The 23,775-nt window shown below is 38.1% G+C and overlaps 1 protein-coding gene across 2 annotated transcripts in view; it reads right to left on the bottom strand.

Annotated features, from left to right (window-relative positions):
* The window catches only part of LRMDA (leucine rich melanocyte differentiation associated), a 929,770-nt gene that overhangs the window by 369,792 nt on the left and 536,203 nt on the right, over positions 1–23,775 (bottom strand). For both annotated transcript variants that reach the window (XM_034777348.1, XM_034777349.1), the window contains one exon: positions 23,021–23,147. In XM_034777348.1, coding sequence (XP_034633239.1) covers positions 23,021–23,147 — 127 coding nt within the window. The remainder of the gene's footprint in view (positions 1–23,020; positions 23,148–23,775) is intronic.

Here is a 23,775-nt window from a genome sequence, read left to right as displayed (position 1 = left end):
AGGCATTTCACATAAGCAATTTTTCAGAAGCTTTCTCCAGAGAAACTGGTGAATATAAAAATCTTCATTTCAAGGCAGAAGTAGAATGGAAGTGACTATAGAAATATCATATTCTTGTCTTCTCATTTGTTCCCCCCCACCTCCAAAATCAGCTTCATACATTATTAGAAAAAAATACTTTCATTCTGGTATGTTCCCTACTTTGGAGCTGTCAGTGACCTTCCAGCATTGCATCATTCAACGTTGAATGTGTCTTTTACTGAGGGAATATATATTGCTCTGGTAGGCAGTATGGACCTCATATAATCAGTATTTTATATCTCTAATTTAAATTACTATCTTCCACTTCTCTACAGGCTAATAAACAACAAATATCAAATGTGTTACCTGCCCAACGATAACCCAGAAGATTGTTCTTGCTCAGCACTGCTCTTGTACTTATATTTGGGAAGGTGATATATTTTTGGTTTTGAATATAACATTATATAGACAGACATTTTAATTAACTCAGTTTCTCTTTTTACTCTAACTCTCCAATTGATACACTTGACCAAGCAGCTACCAGAAAACACAGGATTATGGAACCAATTCTGCAGCCTTTACCTATGTTGAGTGCATGGGACTACTCACAAAAATGCAACTCAAAAAGAATAAGGTTTAAAAAGAAATCTCAAAACCCATTGATTCAGTACAAAACATACAATGCTCTTTCCAATTTACAGTTATACCACCACAACTTCCAAAACTGCACTGTCACCATTAAGATCTGTCATTTGGAAATCAATAATGTTATCACAGCAATATTCATTAAAGCTATGAAGATATTAACAGTCACCACCTTATAACGTAAAAACAATCCTCTTATCCTCTACTGCAACCTACAAAAACAGGTACCTTTATAGAAGGGAAGCATGGTCATCAGTTTGAGCAGAGTTGGAGTGATGGTTTAATGTCCTAGCTACCTCAGCATAAGACAAATACAAAAGATTCCATGATTCTAAGTTCATTTAGCTGCCAGAGGTCTCTGGGAAGGTATATAGGGTCATATGTGGAGCAAGAGAAAGCACACATCCAACCCAAAATATATGTAAAGTCAGTATTGCTCTCTAACAGCAGCACCATCCAAACCTCTATATTTTGTTTTCAACTACCCCATAAGAAGGCAACTTTATTCTTAGCTCATTACAAAATATGTAAGCAGTACAGACTCTCCATCCAGAAGGGCTGTTTTTCCACTAGAGCTATATTCAACTTCCTCTAGGGCCTGGTGGATTCATAATTGTGTGGGAGCGTGTGGGATACTTGCATTGTCACTGCCCATGTCACAGCTATTCTTCTGCATCAAAAGAGGACTTTACTTTTCTAGAGTTGGTACTTGGTACCTTTCTTTTTAAAAGGGGGAGGGAAAATCTCACTGAATTTGTTTTACAGAAAACTATTACAAACACTTTCTGTAGGCAACTATGTAGTGTCAGGACAATGGTTTGCCATCCATTTCGGAACTATTTACACATAGGTCCAGGGGTTGATGATCAAGAAGCACTTATATGTGACAGTGACAGGTATGCTGTGGAAAAAACAAATGCAGGTAATAGATACAAATGCAGAACTTCAGACTAAAAATCTGTGGGGAAGGCGGTAACATCCTTCAGGTCTTCCTTTCACTTCACTGAGACACTCCATAGCCTGGTGGTAAAAAGACATAGCAAAGAAAACAATTTGACAGCATGCAATAACAACGGAGAAAGAGCAGTCCCATCTATATTGGAGAATGTGTTTTTTTTAAAAGCCCACTTTTTGGTTATCAGAATTACTGGTTAAACTTTGAGTGCTCATCATAGTTTATTCCTGATCCCTAAGTATGTCAGGAGACATTGTTAACAAAAGGTGGCTGTGTATTATTTCAATAGAGAATGTTTCTTCCCAACACACACTTACTTTTTGTTAACTCCAATATTCTTTTTGATAAAAAACCCAGAAAATGATTAACTTTAATAGCTCTTCTATGAATAAAGCTGCACAACAGGATGGCAAATATAAATGAGCTATCTATAGTGAAATTTGAGTCTTCAAAAAATTACAAAAAAAAGATTATAGGTTCAGGGCTGCTCTGGGGGGAAATGTACATTTGCAATAAATATATAAAATCACTTAAAAATACACCCAATGAAACTTCATATTTAGGATGATTTGCTTTCCAAATCATATAGACATCATAGTTACATACAATCTTTCAACAAGTATAACCACAGAGCAATGCAGAGAGATTTAAGAGAAATAAAAGCATGATCAGCTAGCTTGTAATCTTCTTTTCTCTTATTCTCCTCCCTATAGCTGCATTAAATTGCCTGTTGAGAACAATAACATATTTGTGCTTTATAGGTAGAATGATTTGTATTATGTAAAGATTTGGCTAACAGACTAAAGATGCATTCACATTGAGCTGGATTACATGCTGTTAATAATTTTCTGGATGCTCTAGGGAAGCCCATAATTCTGGAGGACTACAGTTTAGCATTTGAATATATGCTTTGTGATTTCTCAAAGCAGACTTTTTAATATTTTTTTCTAGAACCACACTAACCAAAAATCAGACAGTTGGGAGTGTTTTGGAAGGGAAATGTACTGCAATCCAGTGTCCCCCCTCCCCTCCTCTCAATAGTAAGCATAAAATTTACCTTTTCCTATTAAACTGTATGACTTCTCATACCTGTTCAATAGCTTTCATTACAATGTTGTACTCAGAGAATATTTGGTTAGCACTACAGTAGCAGGGCTATGAAGTAGTCTTTATGCTGGACAAATGTACAGAATAGCAAGCAAGCCAGAATTTGTTGTTTTGAATAAAAGTTCAAACTGTAGTAGTGCAGTACCTGTTTGGAAATTTGGTTTTGATATCACAAGCCCCTGTTTCAAAAATATTCTTAAGAAATATCATTTTAAATAAATTAAATATCTAGTATTGCAAATCAATACCCATTAAATGTTAACATTCTTTCATTATCAACTATAAAATTCAGTATAAAGCAGATTCCTTTATTTCTGTTTTCATGAAATGCTAAAAACTTACTTGGCCTCCATTTACTAAACACTAAAATTCTTTGTATATTGTCAATATATTTCATAATTTCTGAAATACTTAATATTTCAGAACAGTCTTAAAGGATAAGCTCACTAATAAATGGAATATCCCTGTACAAATACAACTGGGAAACATACTGTAGCATTTCCTTATTAAACAACTTACTTTTCTTAACATTATAAGGGTCACCTAACAAATATACATTGACTGGACATAGTATAAATACTTTTTTTTTTTTTACCTCTGGTCTCTAGTTATAATTAGTTGTCTGGTCAGAGTTGCTTACAGTGTAAACAAAGACTGATAAACCCATATTGGCTGCAAGTATTTATTACATTACAACACAGCTGCCAACTGTCTAACTGTTTTAATAAAAAGCTATTTTCTAAGGTTTATGTTTTATTGCATGTATTACTCCCTTATTGGTTAGCATTTTGGAGTTGTGGAAAAGGTTATGAATTTAGAAACTGACTGCATTCATATTATATTTAAAACTTAATGCTATTTTATTAAAGACATATGGGCCTCCAAAGTACACATATTAAATGTCATGTAAGAAAAGTAGCAGTTTAAATCATGGTCAAATTCATTTTTGACGTGACTCCTGAGGCTTCCCAAGATCTGAACTATTTCTTTGTAAATCTGGCAGTTTAACCACACTCATAAATCACTTTCAAAGCATATTATTTCTTAATTTTACTGCATTAGAGAGCGTTTGGCTTACATAGTGAACTGTTTGTAGCAGTTATATGAACAAAGTTGTACATTTAGTCTTACAATGTGGGAAAGGGTGGGGAAGAGTCTGCTAATTTTTCAGTCCAGAATTTACTTCCTTTTTTTATTTTAACTTAAATAAATACAATTGCTGGTGAAACTTGCCAGGGTGAGATTTACATGCTAGTTTGCTGTATGTACATGAAATGAAGGTTCATGTCCATTAGCTTCTGGACTATAAATTAAAAACATAGAAACACAGAGGCAGCTCTAATTTAATACTTTAGAAGATCTATAGATCACCACACTACCATGGGTGGAACAGAGAATAATGTTTTTGTAGGACAATGCTGAATATTTATTTTATTTGGCACCTACATACAGTGATGATGAATGCATGAGAAACATACATGTGTAAAAATATATTTTCAGTAAATATTTTTAAAATAAATTTTAAGCAGAATTAAGGGTCCAATTGATTTCCTATTGAAGTCAACAGAAAGCTGCTCACTGAAATCAAGAGGCTCTAAAAGTGATCCTAGCTCATAAAACTTTGATTGTTCCTTATTATGGCATATTTAAAACACTGCTATTTTTGAAACATTCTTCATTTATTAGATAAATATCAACTCTCAGAGGTGATTGTGATTCACAGGTCTTGCTATGCACATTTCATACCTCCTGAGACGAGAAATACTGAGTACCCTCAGCTCAAAGTGTCTTCAAAGAGGAAATAAGAGTGCTCAGCACCTCATACAAATCAAGCTCTTTATCTATAAAGCCCAATTTCTGTCAGTTGTTCCTGAAAGAGAAATTTACCCAAAGTCATGCAAATCATGACCCTGTTCATCCAGAGATGGAACTCAATGGAAAATCTTCTATTGACTTGAATTGAAGCTGGAATTAGATATTCAGTAAAAGGCCTGATTAGCTCAAACTGTAACTGGCATTAACCACTGCAACCAGGCACAAAATTGATGCATTTATTTTCATTGCGTTCCAACAAAACACGAGGCCGCCACTAGCTCTCTCTAGCCTCTGGACTCTGAACCAGAGAGTTTAGGCCAAATTTGGCCTTGGTGGAAGCAGGTGGAACCCAATCAAGAGAATCAATTTACATCCATTTATATCAGGCCTGATCTCACACCATCCCTTTTCTTTGCCAAAGTGAGCAGTAATGGAAGCTTTTTAAACATAATCTGAAAGGGCCATTATCATTGCTTATGCCTTAAAAAAAATTCTTTTAGCCTAAAAAAACCTATCAGAATGGTAATTTTAGATTGGGAGAGAGGGAAGAAGGGTAGTGCTTTTTGAAAGCAAATTAGTAGCTTTTTTGGCTAAAATAACTTATAAACTAAATTGTTTTTGCCCTGTGGACTAGTTATGATCTTCGTCCTCACTGAAGACAAAATAACTGATACTTCGGAGCGTGTTCAGTGGTAGCGTCATCCCTGTCATTTCTAGAGGTCATACAGGACCATTGGACTCTGCTTTCGGGGAGGATTATCATATTTTCTCTGATGTTATTTGACCTGAGCGTGTCTCAAGATGCAAGGCTGGAGCAGCAGGAAGCAAGCCCCGAAATTTTGGTGGATACAAGCCACATTACTCTTTAATCGTCTTCTGCTCCAAATATTTTGAAATTCACCCATCTAATCTACAGAGCAAAATTAAAACCAGTAGTCCACTCCAGAACACCTCTATCACAAGAAGGGTCTGTGACGTGCTATTTACATACCACAATGCATTTGTACCGCATTTTACATGTAAACATAAAGACATGGTCCTTGTCCTGTTGGGTTTACAACTTAAGGCCCCGATCCTACAACTTGTTGTGTGCTGGGGGTCTGCTGCCCCTGGGCACACCACCACTGACATCAGAGTCCACCTGCACACAATTGCCAAGATCAGGACCTAAAATTTTATTACAGACATAAGAATGACAGACACAGAGGGTCAATGGAGGACAATAGTAAATAAAAGGAGGCACATAGAGTGTGCAACTACCTGAAGAGAAGGAGAGGCAAAAGCTGTTTGTGCTTTGGTTTCTTTAGTGACTTTTTAAATTGAATGTACAAATGTCATTATCATAAAGGAATGAAGTACATTTCATAGGAAGCTTATATTTGATCAGCTCTGGAGCAGATGTGAGCTACAAGAAAGTGTGGTCATTTGAAACACAATATCAGGTAGGCTGCTCCAGGAATAATAGGCAGCATAAAAGACTGACTGAAAACAAAGAACAGAAGAGTAAACAAAGGGAGTGGGTAGGCAGGAAGTATGTGGGAGAGGGACTAAAATATTCTGTGGAAGCACAGGACAAGTTCACTGCACAAGTACTGGGTCAAACTCCCAACAAGTTTAGATTCCAGTTATTTTCCAATGTTTAGAGAAAAAAGACTCAAGACACCAAACAAGAAATGAAAGGGAGAGGCTTCATTGACTTACAAGTCACAAACAAATTATTTTATAATTCTATACCAGGACAACAATTGCAGCCCTGCAGCAATAAGGGAACCCTCTTTGGTTTGTTTTCCTACTTAGAAAAATCTTCAAGCTAAGAACATATGTGGCAATATTAGGTGTCTGGGCTGGTAAGAAATGATGATTTCCAGTTCCAGGAACATAGCCAAAAATCCTATCATATTTAAAAATACACAGGAAAAATAAAATGATGTTAAAATACCCTTGCAGAAAACACTTGGTATAATTGCTATCAATGACAATGCCAGTGAACTTGGCTAAATTAACATCAAAGAAAGCTGTAATTATAGTGCATTGCCTCCTTTTTGATAGCACCCTGTCTGTTACTGTAAGACACCCCACTGTAAAGAACATAAAAGCAAACATAATATCTAATTGTGCTATAATTTCCAGTGCCCCTTGCAAGCAGGCTCATCTGCAATCCCTAGTAATTGCTGACCTTCTTGGTTGGTCAGTAGCATGATGAAGGCAATTTAAGACAAAGTGTGTACATGCCCTGCAGAGCTTATTATGGCAGCCATATCACATCTCATCACAGTCAAAACAAATGAGATATGAAAACATAGCCATGACAGTTTTCTCAACTTCTAAGCCAGATATTTCACATTTACCAAAATACATGTAGTCTTTTATTGTTGTTTTGCCATCGATTTTATCTCCCAAAAGAAATAAGGCCATGATGTCGAATTGCGAAATTACATCAGCTTTCCTCAGTGGTTTGTAAAAGAATGTGTGTACCTCTGCACTTGAGAATACCACTCTATCTGTGGCTACGGGCAGCCATTTAGAGAATGTTCAGGATCAACATGCCTCAAAATCCAGGGAAAGCACTAGCATGGGGAGGAAAGAATACAGAGATGAACTGGTCCAGATTCACACAAATGTCATATAAAAAGTGTCTTTGAAATAGAACTAACTTTTCTTTAATCAAGATTATGACATACAAAGAAATTCCTACGCTTGTCTGTGATGTCTTCTGCAAACCCAATCCAATCATGTGTGCCTCTCTCAGAAGCAAGAACTAAAAGTAGAACCCAGCCATATTGATGCCATGTCTCATCCTACCTACGACAAGCGAAAAACAAAACTGAAAAATAAAACCGGGCTGAAATCATGACTCCACTAAAGTCAATGGGAATTTTGCCATGGTCTTAAGTGGGGTCAGGATTTCACCCCCCCGTCAGGCCAGCTCCAGGCACCAGAGCAGCAAGCAGGTGCTTGGGGCGGCCCATGGAAGGGGGCGGCACATCCGGCTCTTTGGCGGCAAGTCCCTCAGTCCCTCTCAGAGGGAAGGACCTGCCGAAGAATTGCCATTGAAGAATAAAGCAGTGGCGGTAGAGTTGCCGCCGAAGTGCTGCCGATCGCGGGCTTTTTGTTTTTTTTTCCCGCTGCTTGGGGTGGCAAAAACACTGGAGCCGGCCCTGCCCCCAGTGACTACATATCAAGAGTCCCTTGAATAACGTAGTTAAATTTGGTGAATAGGTGAAATATGGACAAACGTCCACGTTCTAAACCTGAAGAGTCTGATAATGTCTAGAGGATGCTATTGTCAGGGACACACTGGTGACACTCTACTGGGTTCCATACTGAAAGATCTCTCAGTTTCCAGACAATCTTAACAGATAGGAAATATAACAAATCCGAGAGTAGAAAATTTAAAACAAAGGTAATAAACAAGTTGTCAAGTTAACGTCTTCATTTAAATGTATTTTAATGATGAACAATACCTAGAGTGCCTTTCGCCAGAGAATCTCAAAGTGTTTTACAAATATTTAATAAGCCTTATGTAGGAATCAATTCACCTACAGTACCACTGAAATGCAGCCAACTTTGAGGTACACATCAGCAGCTGGTTAAATAGCACACTGCCACACTAAATAACAGTTTAGGACAAAAGATAAAAGCCTGCGTTGGGATTTGGCCAGGGCTCTGGGATTAACACCCCCAATGCCATTGGATCATCAATGACTAAAAGGACCTTGATTCCGTGACTCAGAAACAAATAAAAAGAAAGCACAAATCCTTGGAAAGAGACTTCATTTCCATAATGTGTCTTGGACACAAGTATTGGATATTGAAATCCAATCCAAATAACTTTCAAAAAGAGCTACAATATATTAGTCTTTCAAGAAACATCACTATGAAAACAAACAGTGAAGAAAAGTCCCTCTTCTCCTCCATAACACAAATCTCTAATCCTCAAGAGTCTATCTTCCTCTCACGACAGGTGGAGATAAACCAGGTTAGACATAGAAGACTATGTTCCTTTGCCACTTTAACATCACCATACCTTCATCTCTATCCCCACTGTTAAAAACTCATCAGTCATTTCTTGCCCCAATGACTGCAGGTTCTTTTCTTCTGGCCACATGACCTCCCATCTCTCCCATGCATATAACACACCACTACAAAAATCATCATCTTCTCTCTCTTCACTAGGACTGTCTCTCTCTCCTCTTTGAGTCTGTTTACCAACTTCCTGTCTCCTCCTGAATCACATCCTAATTCATCTTCCTTACTTCCCAGGTTCTCCATAACTCTACTCCTATCTACATTTCTATTGTCATCATTTCCTTATATTCTACTTTTTACATTGTCCACCTTATCCTCTCCACTATTCTTGAGAGTTGTCTGTTTTTCACAGCATCATACCTTGTTTCCCAGTCACCATCCCATACACTTGGAACATCCTCTCTTCAATCCACCTACTTCCTTTAAAGGCACCCTTAAAAACTCATTTCCTCCATCTTTCATTGCAACACTTATCGCTGCCTTGTTGCTCCCCATTGCTGCCCCTCTTTTGCCAATGACTGGATTTTTAAAAGCCACATTTTTAAAAAAAGCTAGAATTGCTGTCTGTGAACTGTTTCCCTCTCTCCTCCACATTTTTTTCACCACAGCATGGTCTCTCAATACTTTTTAACTGTCTATAATAGACTATAAGATCCATGGCCAGGGATAGCGTTTCTTCTTATGTTCATAATGCACTGTGAAGACCTATGACACCATATGAATAATGACATAATTTTGAGCCAGTAAGAACCAGTGCATACCCACTGACAAATTCAGTCCCCAATCCTGTAACTGGATCTGCTGACAAGGACTCCTATCATCATCAATGGAGTTCTGCATGTGTACAAGGGTCTGAGCTAGCCAATCCAGTTACATGACCAAGGTCTTAATGTATATGTGCAGTATCAAGTTTTACTTGTCTTACAGTATACATTTATCCAACCTGTCCTAAACTATAGAGCAATAATTGCCGTGAGCTATTGAACAGCTGCTGAGCTTCACCCCACTGGTAATGCAAGTTTGGAGGTTATTATTTAAAATTCTGAGCATTCTAAGATGATATTGGTTTACATTTAGGATGTATTTTCTGATTACTCCGGGATCAATAGAATAGTAAAAACCATTTGTTTTGCATCCTCTAATGCAAATCTCAGAATCTACCCAGCTTTCTGACACCAACTCATGGTATTGTCGCTTATGTATCAATATACAATGTATTTGCAATGTCATGCTGTATGGTACCACATCTACATATTGAAGATTGGTGACTGAGCCCTCAACTGTATAATAACCCACACAATTTTCTATGTTACTTGCCATGACAATTTTTATTGACTCTTCTGCTGTTTTTGGCAAACGAATTAAATCCATTCCAGTATGCACTGTTAGCATAATTTTCAGTGCTGAACAATGAATTCTTCTTTTGAAATGAACTTGAGTAACAAATAAAATCTGTACTTTTTAACTGCAACAGCACACACTGCTGCAGAAATGTTCTGCTGGAAGACACATGGACATATAAATTACTATTTCCTCATGCAATATATCTGGAAGGCATTAAAGTTACAGATGAGCCCAAGATTTGCTATTTAAAATTTTCTAAAGAGCTAAAAAAATGGAGTCAAATACTATTTTAAAATCTGATCTATTATGAACCATGTATTTTCATGGTGGTACTGTATCAAAGTCCGAGTCACAGACCAGAACCTCATTGTACCACGCACTGTACAAACACATAGAAAGACAGTCCCTGCCCCAAAGAGCTTACAGATTAACTACAAAACAAGAGACAACAGGTGGGTACAGACAAACAGGCAGGGGAGCACAAGAAAAAATGAGACATTACTGCTCAGCATGCTAGGCAGTGATCTGAGCACACCAGCTGTTTAACTATTGTCAAGTTTGTGGGTTTGGGCTTTTTCCTCCTTTACAGCTATCACCAAAGATACCATGAATCATGATGTCGAAAAATTTATAATACTCAAAGGTTGATAATTTCATCTTTCTAGTCATATAAAACAATTCTTTGTAGCTGTGGTAGGTCATGGGATATACGGTATAACCTTAAAATCTCATCATTCTGATCATTAGTTTGCTTTCCCCCTCCTAAGTTAAATGCTAACAGAATATTAGCTATTGTTCTCAAGAATTGACAGAGCTCAAAACTAATGTACTATGTTAAATGAGAATATGGAACCCCAATGTTCAAATAATGTAACTATCATTGGTAGTCAAGTGATGCAGTTTTCAAAAGTTTTACTGAAATAACACAGGAATTAGAAAAAAAGCAAAAAATCACATAAAAATGACATCATTTAAAGACAAGATATCTCGTGATCTACCACAGATCAAAACACAAACAGACCAGTAGGGTTACTTTCAGGGGCAGAAAACAATTTCCAAACTGTAGTCTGGGCCCAATGATCAGAAAGAAAAAATTCCCTGTTGAAAATCTCATGGCAAAGAGTGCAAACAGAGTCAGAGTGCATTCATAATAAATGGGCCAAATTCCCATAGGCTGTGCCATTTTATGCTATTCACAGAGACATCTGTATGGATTCAGTTCAGGGTTGAAATCAAGACTGTTTCTTTGGGCGCCAGGTTACCTGGTTCTTCAAAGTGCTCAAGAACAGCGTTTGGGTCTTTTCAATAAATCAAGGTATGTCTTCAAGTAAGTAATAAAAGAAGCCCAGCCAGTTCTAATATATTATTACTGTTAATTATTTATATTACTTAAGTGCTTAGAGGCTGCAACAGAGAGGAGGCCCACTGTGCTAGGCCCTGTACAAACACACAGTAAGCAAGAGTCCCTGTCCCAAAGAGCATAGAGTCTAAATGGACAAGACAAAGGATAAGATAAGGCACAATGAGAGCTTAAATGACTTGCCCAAGGTAATACAGGAAATCTGTAGCAGAGCCAGAAGCAGAACGCTGATCTCCTGACTCTCATTCAGGCGCTTTAGCCACCAGATCATCCTTCCTCTCTAATTAGTTTAATTTCAGATTGGTAGGGATGGCAGGTCCAATATTTTCGATTCATTTATTCCTCGTCAAACTTCAAACTTAACCCACAACTTTGGCTTAAAAGTTGATGCTCTCCATCTTGCCAACTTTGGCAATATTGGGGGTTTCCTTAAAGCCCCACTTTCCTGAATCACATGAATATGATTTCATCTCTAAAAAAATAAAATAAAAAGCAAATTCCTAGTCCTCAGTTGTGCAGAAAAACTTGAAAGTATGACATACATGCCCCACAAGGCTCAGAAAGCAGGAGACAAAGACAAAGAACCCAAAATAATCTCAAGAGCTTTTGAGACCTGGATCATGATTTTTGAATGTTTGAGTTTGGCAATGGCATGCTTTTATCATAGTTTGTTACCTGAATACACAGATGAGAGTACCTAGTAATGTGCAGGTCAAATCTTCCAGCACAAGCAAATGCTGTTCACTACAGAGCACTCCATGTACTATAGTGCACAGTGAGGGTATTTGAGGTAAAAGTGGCTGGATACACAGATCTACTCTCCAAAATCCCTCACTTAAAGATAGGTATATTCTCTAGCCATGCAGGTTTGAGTTTCTGTTAGCGGATGTAAAGCAGCTCTACTGAAACCTCATAGCCTGGATAGAAGGGAACGGAGAAGGTTCCATCCTCCAACTCCAGAAGAGCATTCCTACATACAATTTGTTTGCTCCCACTGGGCACAGGGTCCAGGATTGCGCCTTAGGGTCTATACTATGGGGAGAGAATAACAGATATGTTGGAATGCCAACTTCATTTACACATTTATTAATTTTTCTATTGGGTTTTGTTGGCTCGGGGAATTAGGACTATTTTACTTCTTAGCCTATAATCATTACAGAAGTCAACAAATGAGTACTAGGTTAATGTATTACATTACTTTTCACTGGAGTTTTAGTATCAGCCAAAGGTGCCAGTGTTCTAATACTTAGCCCTCTACTACCCATCCCTCAGATTTGTGTCTACACAAGATCCAATACCAAATGATTTTAATCTCTATTAAGTGCTACTTGTACAGTTCTTTAATTCTATTCCAACTGCATGACCAAAGGTTTTTATTTTGCCATCACCATACTTTGCTTTCCTCTGATGGGTTGTGAAGGAAGAAAGGAGAATGAGCCCTTTGTCTTGTTTTTAATTGCAAATGGGCTTTATTAAAATGGGCACTTACTACTACCTGAGTAGCAGGTTGCTGTATTGTTGAAAATCTCTGGGGCTATTAGTGGTTGTAGACTAATAGCAACTAGATTGGCCAAACCAGCATCATGCGCCTATGTTCGGTACAACCAACACTGGTGACAGCAGTTAAAAGGACAGAAGACCCAGCAGGTGCACCTATTTCTCTTTCTTTTGTAGAACAGCTTTGTTTTATTTTAAGTATTCCTGATAATTCACTTAAATAGTACAGACAGAAACCAAGAAGAATCATACACAAGAGATCAAAATTTCAAGATGTGCAAGTAATGGAGAGTAGAAAAAGGGCAGAAATATATGTTTTTAGTGAGTAGGAATTTCTTGTATTTTAATAGGAACAAAGGGTCCTGTGGCACCTTTGAGACTAACAGAAGTATTGGGAGCATAAGCTTTCGTGGGTAAGAACCTCACTTCTTCAGATGTAAGTAATGGAAATCTCCAGAGGCAGGTATAAATCAGTGTGGAAATAACGAGGTTAGTTCAATCAGGGAGGGTGAGGTGCTCTGCTAGCAGTTGAGGTGTGAACACCAAGGGAGGAGAAACTGCTTCTGTAGTTGGAAAGCCATTCACAGTCTTTGTTTAATCCTGATCTGATGGTGTCAAATTTGCAAATGAACTGGAGCTCAGCAGTTTCTCTTTGGAGTCTGGTCCTGAAGTTTTTTTGCTGTAAGATGGCTACCTTTACATCTGCTATTGTGTGGCCAGGGAGGTTGAAGTATTTTAATGTTCTTATGTCAGCAAAATACTTCCTTGTTAATTAGGAAAAAGTCCGTATGTTTAACTCACACTTCTTATCGGAGCATTAAAATACATTAATCTGATTTAAAGCTACAAAAGCAAGGGAATTCTCAGTTAAGGATAAAAACAACAAAGAGTCTGGTGGCACCTTAAAGACTAACAGATTTATTTGGGCATAAGCTTTCGTGAGTAAAAACCTCACTTCTTCGGATGCATAGAGTGAAAGCTACAGATGCAGGCATTATATACAGACACATGGAGAGCAGGGAGTTACTTCACAAGTGGCGAACCAGTGTTGACAAGGCCAATTCAATCAGGGTGGATGTAGTCCACTCCCAATAATAGATGAGGAGGTGTCAATTCCAGGAGAGGAAAAGCTGCTTCTGTAGTGAGCCAGCCACTCCCAATCCCTATTCAAGCCCAGATTAATGGTGTTGAATTTGCAAATGAATTTTAGTTCTGCTGTTTCTCTTTGAAGTCTGTTTCTGAAGTTTTTTTGTTCAATGACAGTGACTTTTAAATCTGTGATAGAATGACCAGGAAGATTGAAGTGTTCACTTACTGGCTTGTGTATGTTGCCATTCCTGATGTCCGATTTGTGTCCATTTATTCTTTTGCGGAGGGACTGTCCGGTTTGGCCAATGTACATGGCAGAGGGGCATTGCTGGCACATGATGGCATATATGACATTAGTGGATGTGCAGGTGAATGAGCCCCTGATGGTGTGGCTGATGTGGTTGGGTCCTCTGATGCTGTTGCCAGAGTAGATATGGGGACAGAGTAGGCAACGAGGTTTGCTACAGGGATAGGTTCCTGGGTTGGTGTTTCTGTGGTGTGGTGTGTAGTTGCTGGTGAGTATTTGCTTCAGGTTGGGGGGTTGTCTGTAAGCAAGGACTGGCCTGCCTCCCAAGGTCTGTGAGAGTGAGGGATCATTTTCCAGGATAGGTTGTAGGTCGTGGATAATGCGCTGGAGAGGTTTTAGCTGGGGGCTGTATGTGATGGCCAGTGGTGTTCTGTTATTGTCCTTGTTGGGCCTGTCCTGTAGTAGGTGATTTCTGGGTACCCGTCTTGCTCTGTCAATCTGTTTCCTCACTTCCCCAGGTGGGTATTGTAGTTTTACGAATGCTTGATAAAGATCTTGTAGGTGTTTGTCTCTGTCTGAGGGGTTGGAGCAAATTCGGTTGTATCTTAGGGCTTGGCTGTAGACAATGGATCGTATGATGTGTCTTGGATGGAAGCTGGAGGCATGTAGGTACGTATAGCGGTCAGTAGGTTTCCGGTATAGGGTGGTGTTTATGTGACCATCACTTATTTGTACTGTAGTGTCCAGGAAGTGGATCTCTTGTGTGGACTGGTCCAGGCTGAGGTTGATGGTGGGGTGGAAATTGTTGAAGTCCAGGTGGAATTCTTCTAGGGCCTCCTTTCCGTGGGTCCATATGATGAAGATGTCATCAATGTAGCGCAAGTAGAGGAGGGGCACTAGGGGACGAGAGCTGAGGAAGCGTTGTTCTAAGTCAGCCATAAAAATGTTGGCATACTGTGGGGCCATGCGGGTACCCATAGCAGTGCCACTGACTTGAAGGTATAAGTTGTCCCCAAATCTGAAGTGGTTGTGGGTGAGGACAAAGTCACAAAGTGCTGAAACTACAGTGCATTGACGTTCTTCCTGAAAACACCATCCTGGCCACCATGGATGTAGAAGCACTTTATACCAATATTCCACATGAGGATGGACTACAAGCTGTCAGGAACAGTATCCCTGATGAGGCCACAGCAAGCCTGGTGGCTGACCTTTGTGACTTTGTCCTCACCCACAACCACTTCAGATTTGGGGACAACTTATACCTTCAAGTCAGTGGCACTGCTATGGGTACCCGCATGGCCCCACAGTATGCCAACATTTTTATGGCTGACTTAGAACAACGCTTCCTCAGCTCTCGTCCCCTAGTGCCCCTCCTCTACTTGCGCTACATTGATGACATCTTCATCATATGGACCCACGGAAAGGAGGCCCTAGAAGAATTCCACCTGGACTTCAACAATTTCCACCCCACCATCAACCTCAGCCTGGACCAGTCCACACAAGAGATCCACTTCCTGGACACTACAGTACAAATAAGTGATGGTCACATAAACACCACCCTATACCGGAAACCTACTGACCGCTATACGTACCTACATGCCTCCAGCTTCCATCCAAGACACATCATACGATCCATTGTCTACAGCCAAGCCCTAAGATACAACCGAATTTGCTCCAACCCCTCAGACAGAGACAAACACCTACAAGATCTTTATCAAGCATTCGTAAAACTACAATACCCACCTGGGGAAGTGAGGAAACAGATTGACAGAGCAAGACGGGTACCCAGAAATCACCTACTACAGGACAGGCCCAACAAGGACAATAACAGAACACCACTGGCCATCACATACAGCCCCCAGCTAAAACCTCTCCAGCGCATTATCCACGACCTACAACCTATCCTGGAAAATGATCCCTCACTCTCACAGACCTTGGGAGGCAGGCCAGTCCTTGCTTACAGACAACCCCCCAACCTGAAGCAAATACTCACCAGCAACTACACACCACACCACAGAAACACCAACCCAGGAACCTATCCCTGTAGCAAACCTCGTTGCCTACTCTGTCCCCATATCTACTCTGGCAACAGCATCAGAGGACCCAACCACATCAGCCACACCATCAGGGGCTCATTCACCTGCACATCCACTAATGTCATATATGCCATCATGTGCCAGCAATGCCCCTCTGCCATGTACATTGGCCAAACCGGACAGTCCCTCCGCAAAAGAATAAATGGACACAAATCGGACATCAGGAATGGCAACATACACAAGCCAGTAAGTGAACACTTCAATCTTCCTGGTCATTCTATCACAGATTTAAAAGTCACTGTCATTGAACAAAAAAACTTCAGAAACAGACTTCAAAGAGAAACAGCAGAACTAAAATTCATTTGCAAATTCAACACCATTAATCTGGGCTTGAATAGGGATTGGGAGTGGCTGGCTCACTACAGAAGCAGCTTTTCCTCTCCTGGAATTGACACCTCCTCATCTATTATTGGGAGTGGACTACATCCACCCTGATTGAATTGGCCTTGTCAACACTGGTTCGCCACTTGTGAAGTAACTCCCTGCTCTCCATGTGTCTGTATATAATGCCTGCATCTGTAGCTTTCACTCTATGCATCCGAAGAAGTGAGGTTTTTACTCACGAAAGCTTATGCCCAAATAAATCTGTTAGTCTTTAAGGTGCCACCAGACTCTTTGTTGTTTTTGTAGATACAGACTAACACGGCTACCCCCTGATACTCAGTTAAGGATGACACTCCCTCCTTCACTCAGCCCTGTTAAGCTTCAATATTGTCATACGTAAGGTAAGTAAGATGATTCACTATTTGGAGACCATTACATCATCATGTTTTCTGTACAAAGTTCCTAAATGCTCTAACTCATACCTTTAACATTAATGCAAAACATTTTCTGTGGCTATATTTCATTTGTATATTTAATTGGTTGGTGTTTTTTTTTTTTTTTTTTTAACAGTGAAATATTTTAAAATGACAAATTTAAAATAGACACCCTTTGGCAAGTTGGTCTTGACCCAGGCAAGCATCATTATTACTTGATGCAGATCCTTGACATAAAAGACAATAAGGGCTCCTTGCAAACCACTGTAGTTTTCCGTGTGAAGTATCTGGGGATTTTTTTTTTTTTTTCAAATCAAAGAGTTAAGTACTCTTTATACCCTATATTGCTGTACATGGACTATTGATCGAACACTGTGTTATGGTCTCTTGTGTAAGTATATATTTAGGGACTTCTGAAACTGTATATGATGGATGCTTCAGTATGTCTGATAGTAACGTGACTTACTGCAATGTCTTCTTTGAAGCCATTATTATTTACTGCATCACTGTCTAGTTGGGAGTCTTAAATCTCTGGCTGCTTACCGTTTTAGGACATGAAACTCTGACACAATGGACCAGAAGAAACTTTTACAGTCTATTATGTCAAGGATCACTTAGAGAGAGTTCTTAACTAGCTGGCACTTTACTGACACAATGGATCTTAACTCGTTTAGAGCCCTTAGCTCTGTAGTTAGTGTAGATGCTATGTGCTAGGTCCATATGCAATGAATCCTGGGAAGGTTTGTTAAAAAAAAAAAAAATAATAATGAGCATGCATAAGGGGGGAAAAGGTTTCCAAATGGCCCCCTTTTAATGTATCTTTTACTATTTTTATAAATGACCAACTTCTCTGATCCTAGAAAAAAAGGTACATGAGACAAATTAATACAGATGCCACATATCCAAGCAAAGAATTATGCCTCCAGTCTTAGAAGCATTATTTTATATATCTGTATCATCTATATCTATCTATATCATACATGAAGGGAAATTTGAGTGACTTTACTAGTAACCATTTGTTTATACCTATACAGCATATAATATAATCACTCAAATTTCCCTTCATGTATGATTTGATTTTAATGGCTTTAGAGAAAGTAGATAATAAAACTATTAGGGTAGCAAAATAATATTCCTTTGTGAGTGGTAAGCAACATGAAAACACCGATAGTGATCAAAAACTAACAGGTACTGCAGTTTTTATTTAGCTGAGCTAGTGTTAGCTGCATTGCTAAATATCTACTTTTCCTAACATAATAAAATAACATTCCACCTCCCTATAGAAGATGGGTATCAAAACATAGCACAGCGTGAACAAAAGTTAGATGACCTCATCCCATGAAACGCAGCCTTCCTTGTTGCTTAATTAGCTTATTTTAGGTATTTACAAAAAGCAATCTATGACAGGTTTTGAGACTACAGTGTGAAGAGTGAAATATTTGAAAAATAATCCCAAAATAAAAGCCATTTTAAAATAAATGAATTTCAATCTTTTGAACATAATGGGCCAGATGCTCATTTGGAGTAAACTGATATAGCTCCATGGACGTGAAGTCACTTCACTGGGGCTGCGCTGATTTATACCAGAGGAGTATTTGGTCCAACAAGCTTAAATCACAAGACTTACTCATGTGCAGCCTCTTCACATTATCTGTTCGTACAAGCATAACTGAGAAAACTGATAAAGTTAAAATGCAGTAAGGGAAACAAAAAGTGTTGGTTTCACCGGCAATTTGTTAGAATAACAAAATGCATACATTGCGAAAAATAAACATAATACTACGCAGAGTATCCTAAAATGTGGTGTATATCTATTTGTCATGAACTAAGATTTATATGTGTGTATATATATACATATATACACACACACACACACACACACACACTCTGTGCATGTGGGGATGTATGTCTAGGATATATAAAACTGTAACCAATGTGATACAAAGTGGATGAAGAATTAAATAAACAGGTAGGCATTTTTCAAACTAATATACCCAGTTTTCTGATGCTTCATCCATTAATTTTGTTTATTCATGCTCATAAGCAATGTACAAACAGGGGGACTCCTCAAATGCAGGATTTTCAACTGTGCCCATTTAACCCTGCCCTGTTTAGCATTTTTAAGTCCTTAAAGATGAAACACTTGGTAGCAAAATTCATAGACAAGCTATAAACAGAAGGAGCGTACAGCTTTAAATAATTATGTCAAAGAAATGACAACTGAGCTCTTTGCAAGAGCAGGGATGAATAATTACAAAGCTGGGACATAATTAAGCAATTTTGACTGTCGTATTCTTAAGCTGTCGTTCTGATGTGAAGTGCTGTCATGCCCAGCAACATACTTCACACTGGACAGGCATCTTCCACTTTGATCTACACTTATGCCAGTGAAATGAGGTCACAGTCTGGTCATTAAATGAGGCTTCCTCATCTGGCTCAATGCCCCTTATCCAGCCAGGCTTACAAGATTTTTATTAAAATCAAGCATGATACAACATTCAATATTTTGACAGAGGAAAATAAAAACATCACAGAGTAATGAAGTTTAGCTCACTTTACATGGAGAGATGGAACAGTGCATTGTAACGTTAAACTGTTTTCTAATGAATGACTGCATCTCTCTATCAGACAGTCACATCACAAACAGATGCATTTTAAACAACAAAGGATAAAATGAAGCAAAGGACAAGAAAGTGCAGTGTCTTGTTAAAAAAATAAAAACCTGAGACATAAATGTAAGTATAGGAATGTATACAATATAAAATATTTATGACTTTGCAAAGACTTGTGATTGCCAGATACTTCTGCATTTGTGTAAATAAAAGCTGGCTGATGAAAATGTCCTGACTTTAGTCTCATTTCTTGTGTTGTTCTTAGTGGGTCATTCTCCTCTCCCACTTATTTTATGGAAAGAATAAAATGACACATCACAGCCTCTTCCAGTTTATCAATCTGCCTTGTGGTGTTTTTTTTTTGGCTTTTTTATTTTTATTTTTTTTGGCTGAATACGTTTTTCTATCTCCTGCTTACCATAATGAAAGAAACCTAACTTCAAACTTGATTTTGTTATGAAAAATAAGTCTAACAGGTTCAGTGTACTACAATACTCAGGAAAATATTTCCATATGGCATCTATTCAAACCCTCACAACACATTCCAATTCCACTAATTATCACAAGCTAAATATGAGTCAGTAATGTAACACAGTTGCAAAAAAAGCAAACATCATTCTGGGATGTATTAGCAGAATTGTTGTAAACAAGACACAAGTAGTAATGTTTCCACTCTACTCCATGCTGATTAGGCCTCAACTGGAGTACTGTGTCTAGTCCTGGGCGCCACATTTCAGGAAAGAGTGAACAAATTGGAGAAAGCCCAGAGAAGAGCAACAAAAATGATTAAAGGTCTAGAAAACATGGCCTATGAGGGAAGATTGAAAAAACTGGGTTTGTTTAATGTGCAGAAGAGAAGACTCAGAGAGGACATGATGCCAGTTTTCAAGTACTTAAAAGATTGTTACAAGGAAGAGGGAGAAAAATTCTTCTCCTTAACCTCTGAGGATAGGACAAAAAGCAATGGGCTTAAACCTCAACATGGTAGGTTTAGGTTGGACATTGGGAAGCACTTCCTAATTGTCAGGGTGGTTAAGCACTGGAATATATTGCCTAGGGAGGTTGTGGAATCTCCATTACTGGAAATTTTTAAGAGCAGGTTAGACAAACACCTGTCAGGGATGGTCTAGATAATACTTAGTCCTGCCATGAGTGCAGGGAACTGGATTAGATGACCTCTCGAGGTCCCTTCCAATCCTATGATTCTACTTGCCCCCACCCATGTACAGTATAATTAATTCCCTTTATCCAAAATCCTAGTTATCCAAATGCATAGTATGCCTCCCATGTAGTCCTATGTAGTTAATAGCACTTCCATTTATCTGAATGCCCAGTTGCCTGAAACTTTCAGATACCCCCAGGCCATTCAAATGAATGGGAGAGTACCATATATACTTGTATATACACACACAACGGTTGCCACTAAAAAGCATAATTTCTCAATAATTATCACATCATGATTTCTGCGATATGACAGTTATTTCCCATTCTAGAGTACCATTTTTGTGGAAACTGGGAAAATATTCCTTTTAATCGTTTTCACTGTATCTGTATATGTGTAGTATATCTCTAAATATACGCACACACTGCATCTACAAACAGTTCCACCCATGCAAAATATGCTTACATATTATATGTCTGAACATCCATAGAAGAACACACTCACCCAGAGCAATTGTTCGTTTTTACATGTATATTCAAACTCAATTACAGTTGCTTATTTTAAATTGTATAGTATATAACTTTGTATGATTAAGATAATTCTGTAGCACACTTACAGATATTTACTCATGCCATCAGAAAGCATTTACAAAGGTATTTTATCATGCTAGATAACATCAGCAATTCTGTAACAAAATTTTTTTTCAAAAAAAAAAATCAACAAGGCTACAGCAACACTAAATTTAAACCCTGTGCTAAGAGAATTGTTGAAATAAATGTATTTTTTATCTTTAAGACTTAGAGGGCAACTAATTCAAAACTACACAGTGGACTAAATTAGTAATACAAAGGATAAAGTTTGGATCCTGTCTATGAGAACACCTTACCCGTAGCAATTGGTTTAACAGCAAACACAAATAAGTACCATCCGATAAAGTAGGTACACACTTGAACAGCCACTGTCTCCTGCACTAGTCGAAACACAAATGATAGATTTATAAATGAAGAATGTAACTGTTAATAGCATTAGAATAAAACTTCACTAATAATGACCTAGTAGATAGAAAGAGAATAATTATAAAAAATAAATGGCATAAGCGCAACATAATTTACACATTTCAACTGCTGAATTTTGCAAGATTTAGTAAAGAATATTCTGTGAGGAAGCTTTTCACAAAAGCTTAGAAATAAAATGTTTTCATTTACTACACACTGTATTATAAAAGCTGAAATAGCTAAAGGTACTTAGTAAACAATATGTCAAACCTATGCCTGAATAAGAACTGTTAGCATTTTACTAGTTATAAAATGAATCAATCTGAATTAATTTGTTATCTACTGCAATTGTACTGGTGATAACGAATTTATCTAGTAACACTTATGCCATCAAATATAGTGTAGTTCCATTACTGCTGCACTATTATTCAGCATTATTGGAAATCTGCAATAAATTATTGATGATGTATTTTCGAGAAGAAAACAGCCTACAGAAACCTACCAGATTAATAAACTTGAAAAGAATTTTAGATAGCTAATCATTTCAAGAGATATTTGTAATGCTACAAATACACTGAAATACTAAGGGAGCTGTTATCTTGTACTGATCAATGATGAAAGATAGCAAACTGGAAAAATTGCATCTGTATTCTGTTTGAGTCAAAGGCATGCAATTTGCCCAATTTTGAGGCAACTGGTGTGAGAAAGCTTGAGTCTGAATCATAGATTAGAGAAACTGTCTCTCCAACATCAACACTCATTAATATGACACCACATTAAATTACATTGTATCAACTAAAGGTCAATAAACACCATAGGTGTGAGCTCTGAGATCAACATCTGTGTACAACATGCATGGCAGGGGACAAAGTGTCAGAAAAATTTCCTTCTTTTCTAACATATCACAGAGTTGTTATAGATCTTTAGAAAGAGCAAAAATATTCTTTTGAGCCTGGCAACATGTGTCTGTTAGTTAGTTATGGTTCAAACCAGCATTTCAACTATGATGCAACAACCACGGTCCGTTAATCAGATTTAACAGTAAAATTCTGATCTTCGAAAATACAGATTAAGGATTTTTTTGTCCCACACCTGATTCAATAAGCAATACTGTGGCCTACAAGGTCTCTGTCCATTGCTTAGACATAGCTTTTACCAACCTTTCAGAATAGTTGTTTTAAAGATATATTACTGTTTAACAAAGGTATACATAGTTACTTTTCTCTAATTTGCAAAGTGGTAGGCAAGTGGGATCAGTGTATGTTATAAACTCCATTTAGTCTCCTACCTTAGCATCCATGGGCTTTACCACTTTCATGAAGGCACCTCGTAACAAGGCTTCCTCACGCTCCCATTTGGTTACTTTCCGAGTATCAAGAAATTTCAGGTTGGTCAATTTGTGCAGAACAAAATACCTAAAAGAAATGACAAAACGTTTGAGTTAAAATCCACAATGACATACAAATCCATCTTCACAAATTATATGACTCAAAAAAATATACAATTGAAATGACCTCTCTTTCCCTAGTCTTTCACCCATGCCCTATAATCTAGCCTACTCTACTCTACATCAGGATATTTTCCCTTTGTGAATGCAATACTAAGTAGACCAGGGATACTCTGTTGTAGATACACACCCCAATGAAGCATTATTGTGATGTATGACACATGGGTCAAATTGGAAAAGGCAGCTTTCTGAGAACGTAAATACAGAGACTAGATACAGCAAGTCTGATAAGCACGACTTCCAATTTTTTTTTTTAAATTTGCTAAGTGTAACATTCTCTGATATCCTGCTGGACAATTTGGACATGGAGTTATGTTAAAAAATAAAATAAGATAAAAAACACAGAATCTTCTCCACCTGCTGTGCAGTTTTGTAATGCTCAGGTCTTGAGTCACAAATTCACCTTCAAACTTTTATTGACTTTTGCTACAAATACACCTCTACCCTGGTATAACGCGGCCCGATATAACACGAATTCGGATATAACATGGTAAAGCAGTGCTCCGGGGGGGGGGGGGGGGGGGGGTGGTTGGGCG

This window comes from Trachemys scripta, chromosome 7 (assembly GCF_013100865.1).
Source record: "Trachemys scripta elegans isolate TJP31775 chromosome 7, CAS_Tse_1.0, whole genome shotgun sequence".
Taxonomy (NCBI): domain Eukaryota; kingdom Metazoa; phylum Chordata; order Testudines; family Emydidae; genus Trachemys; species Trachemys scripta.
Note: the sequence above shows the minus strand (reverse complement) of the source record. Positions and strands in the feature narration are given on the sequence as shown.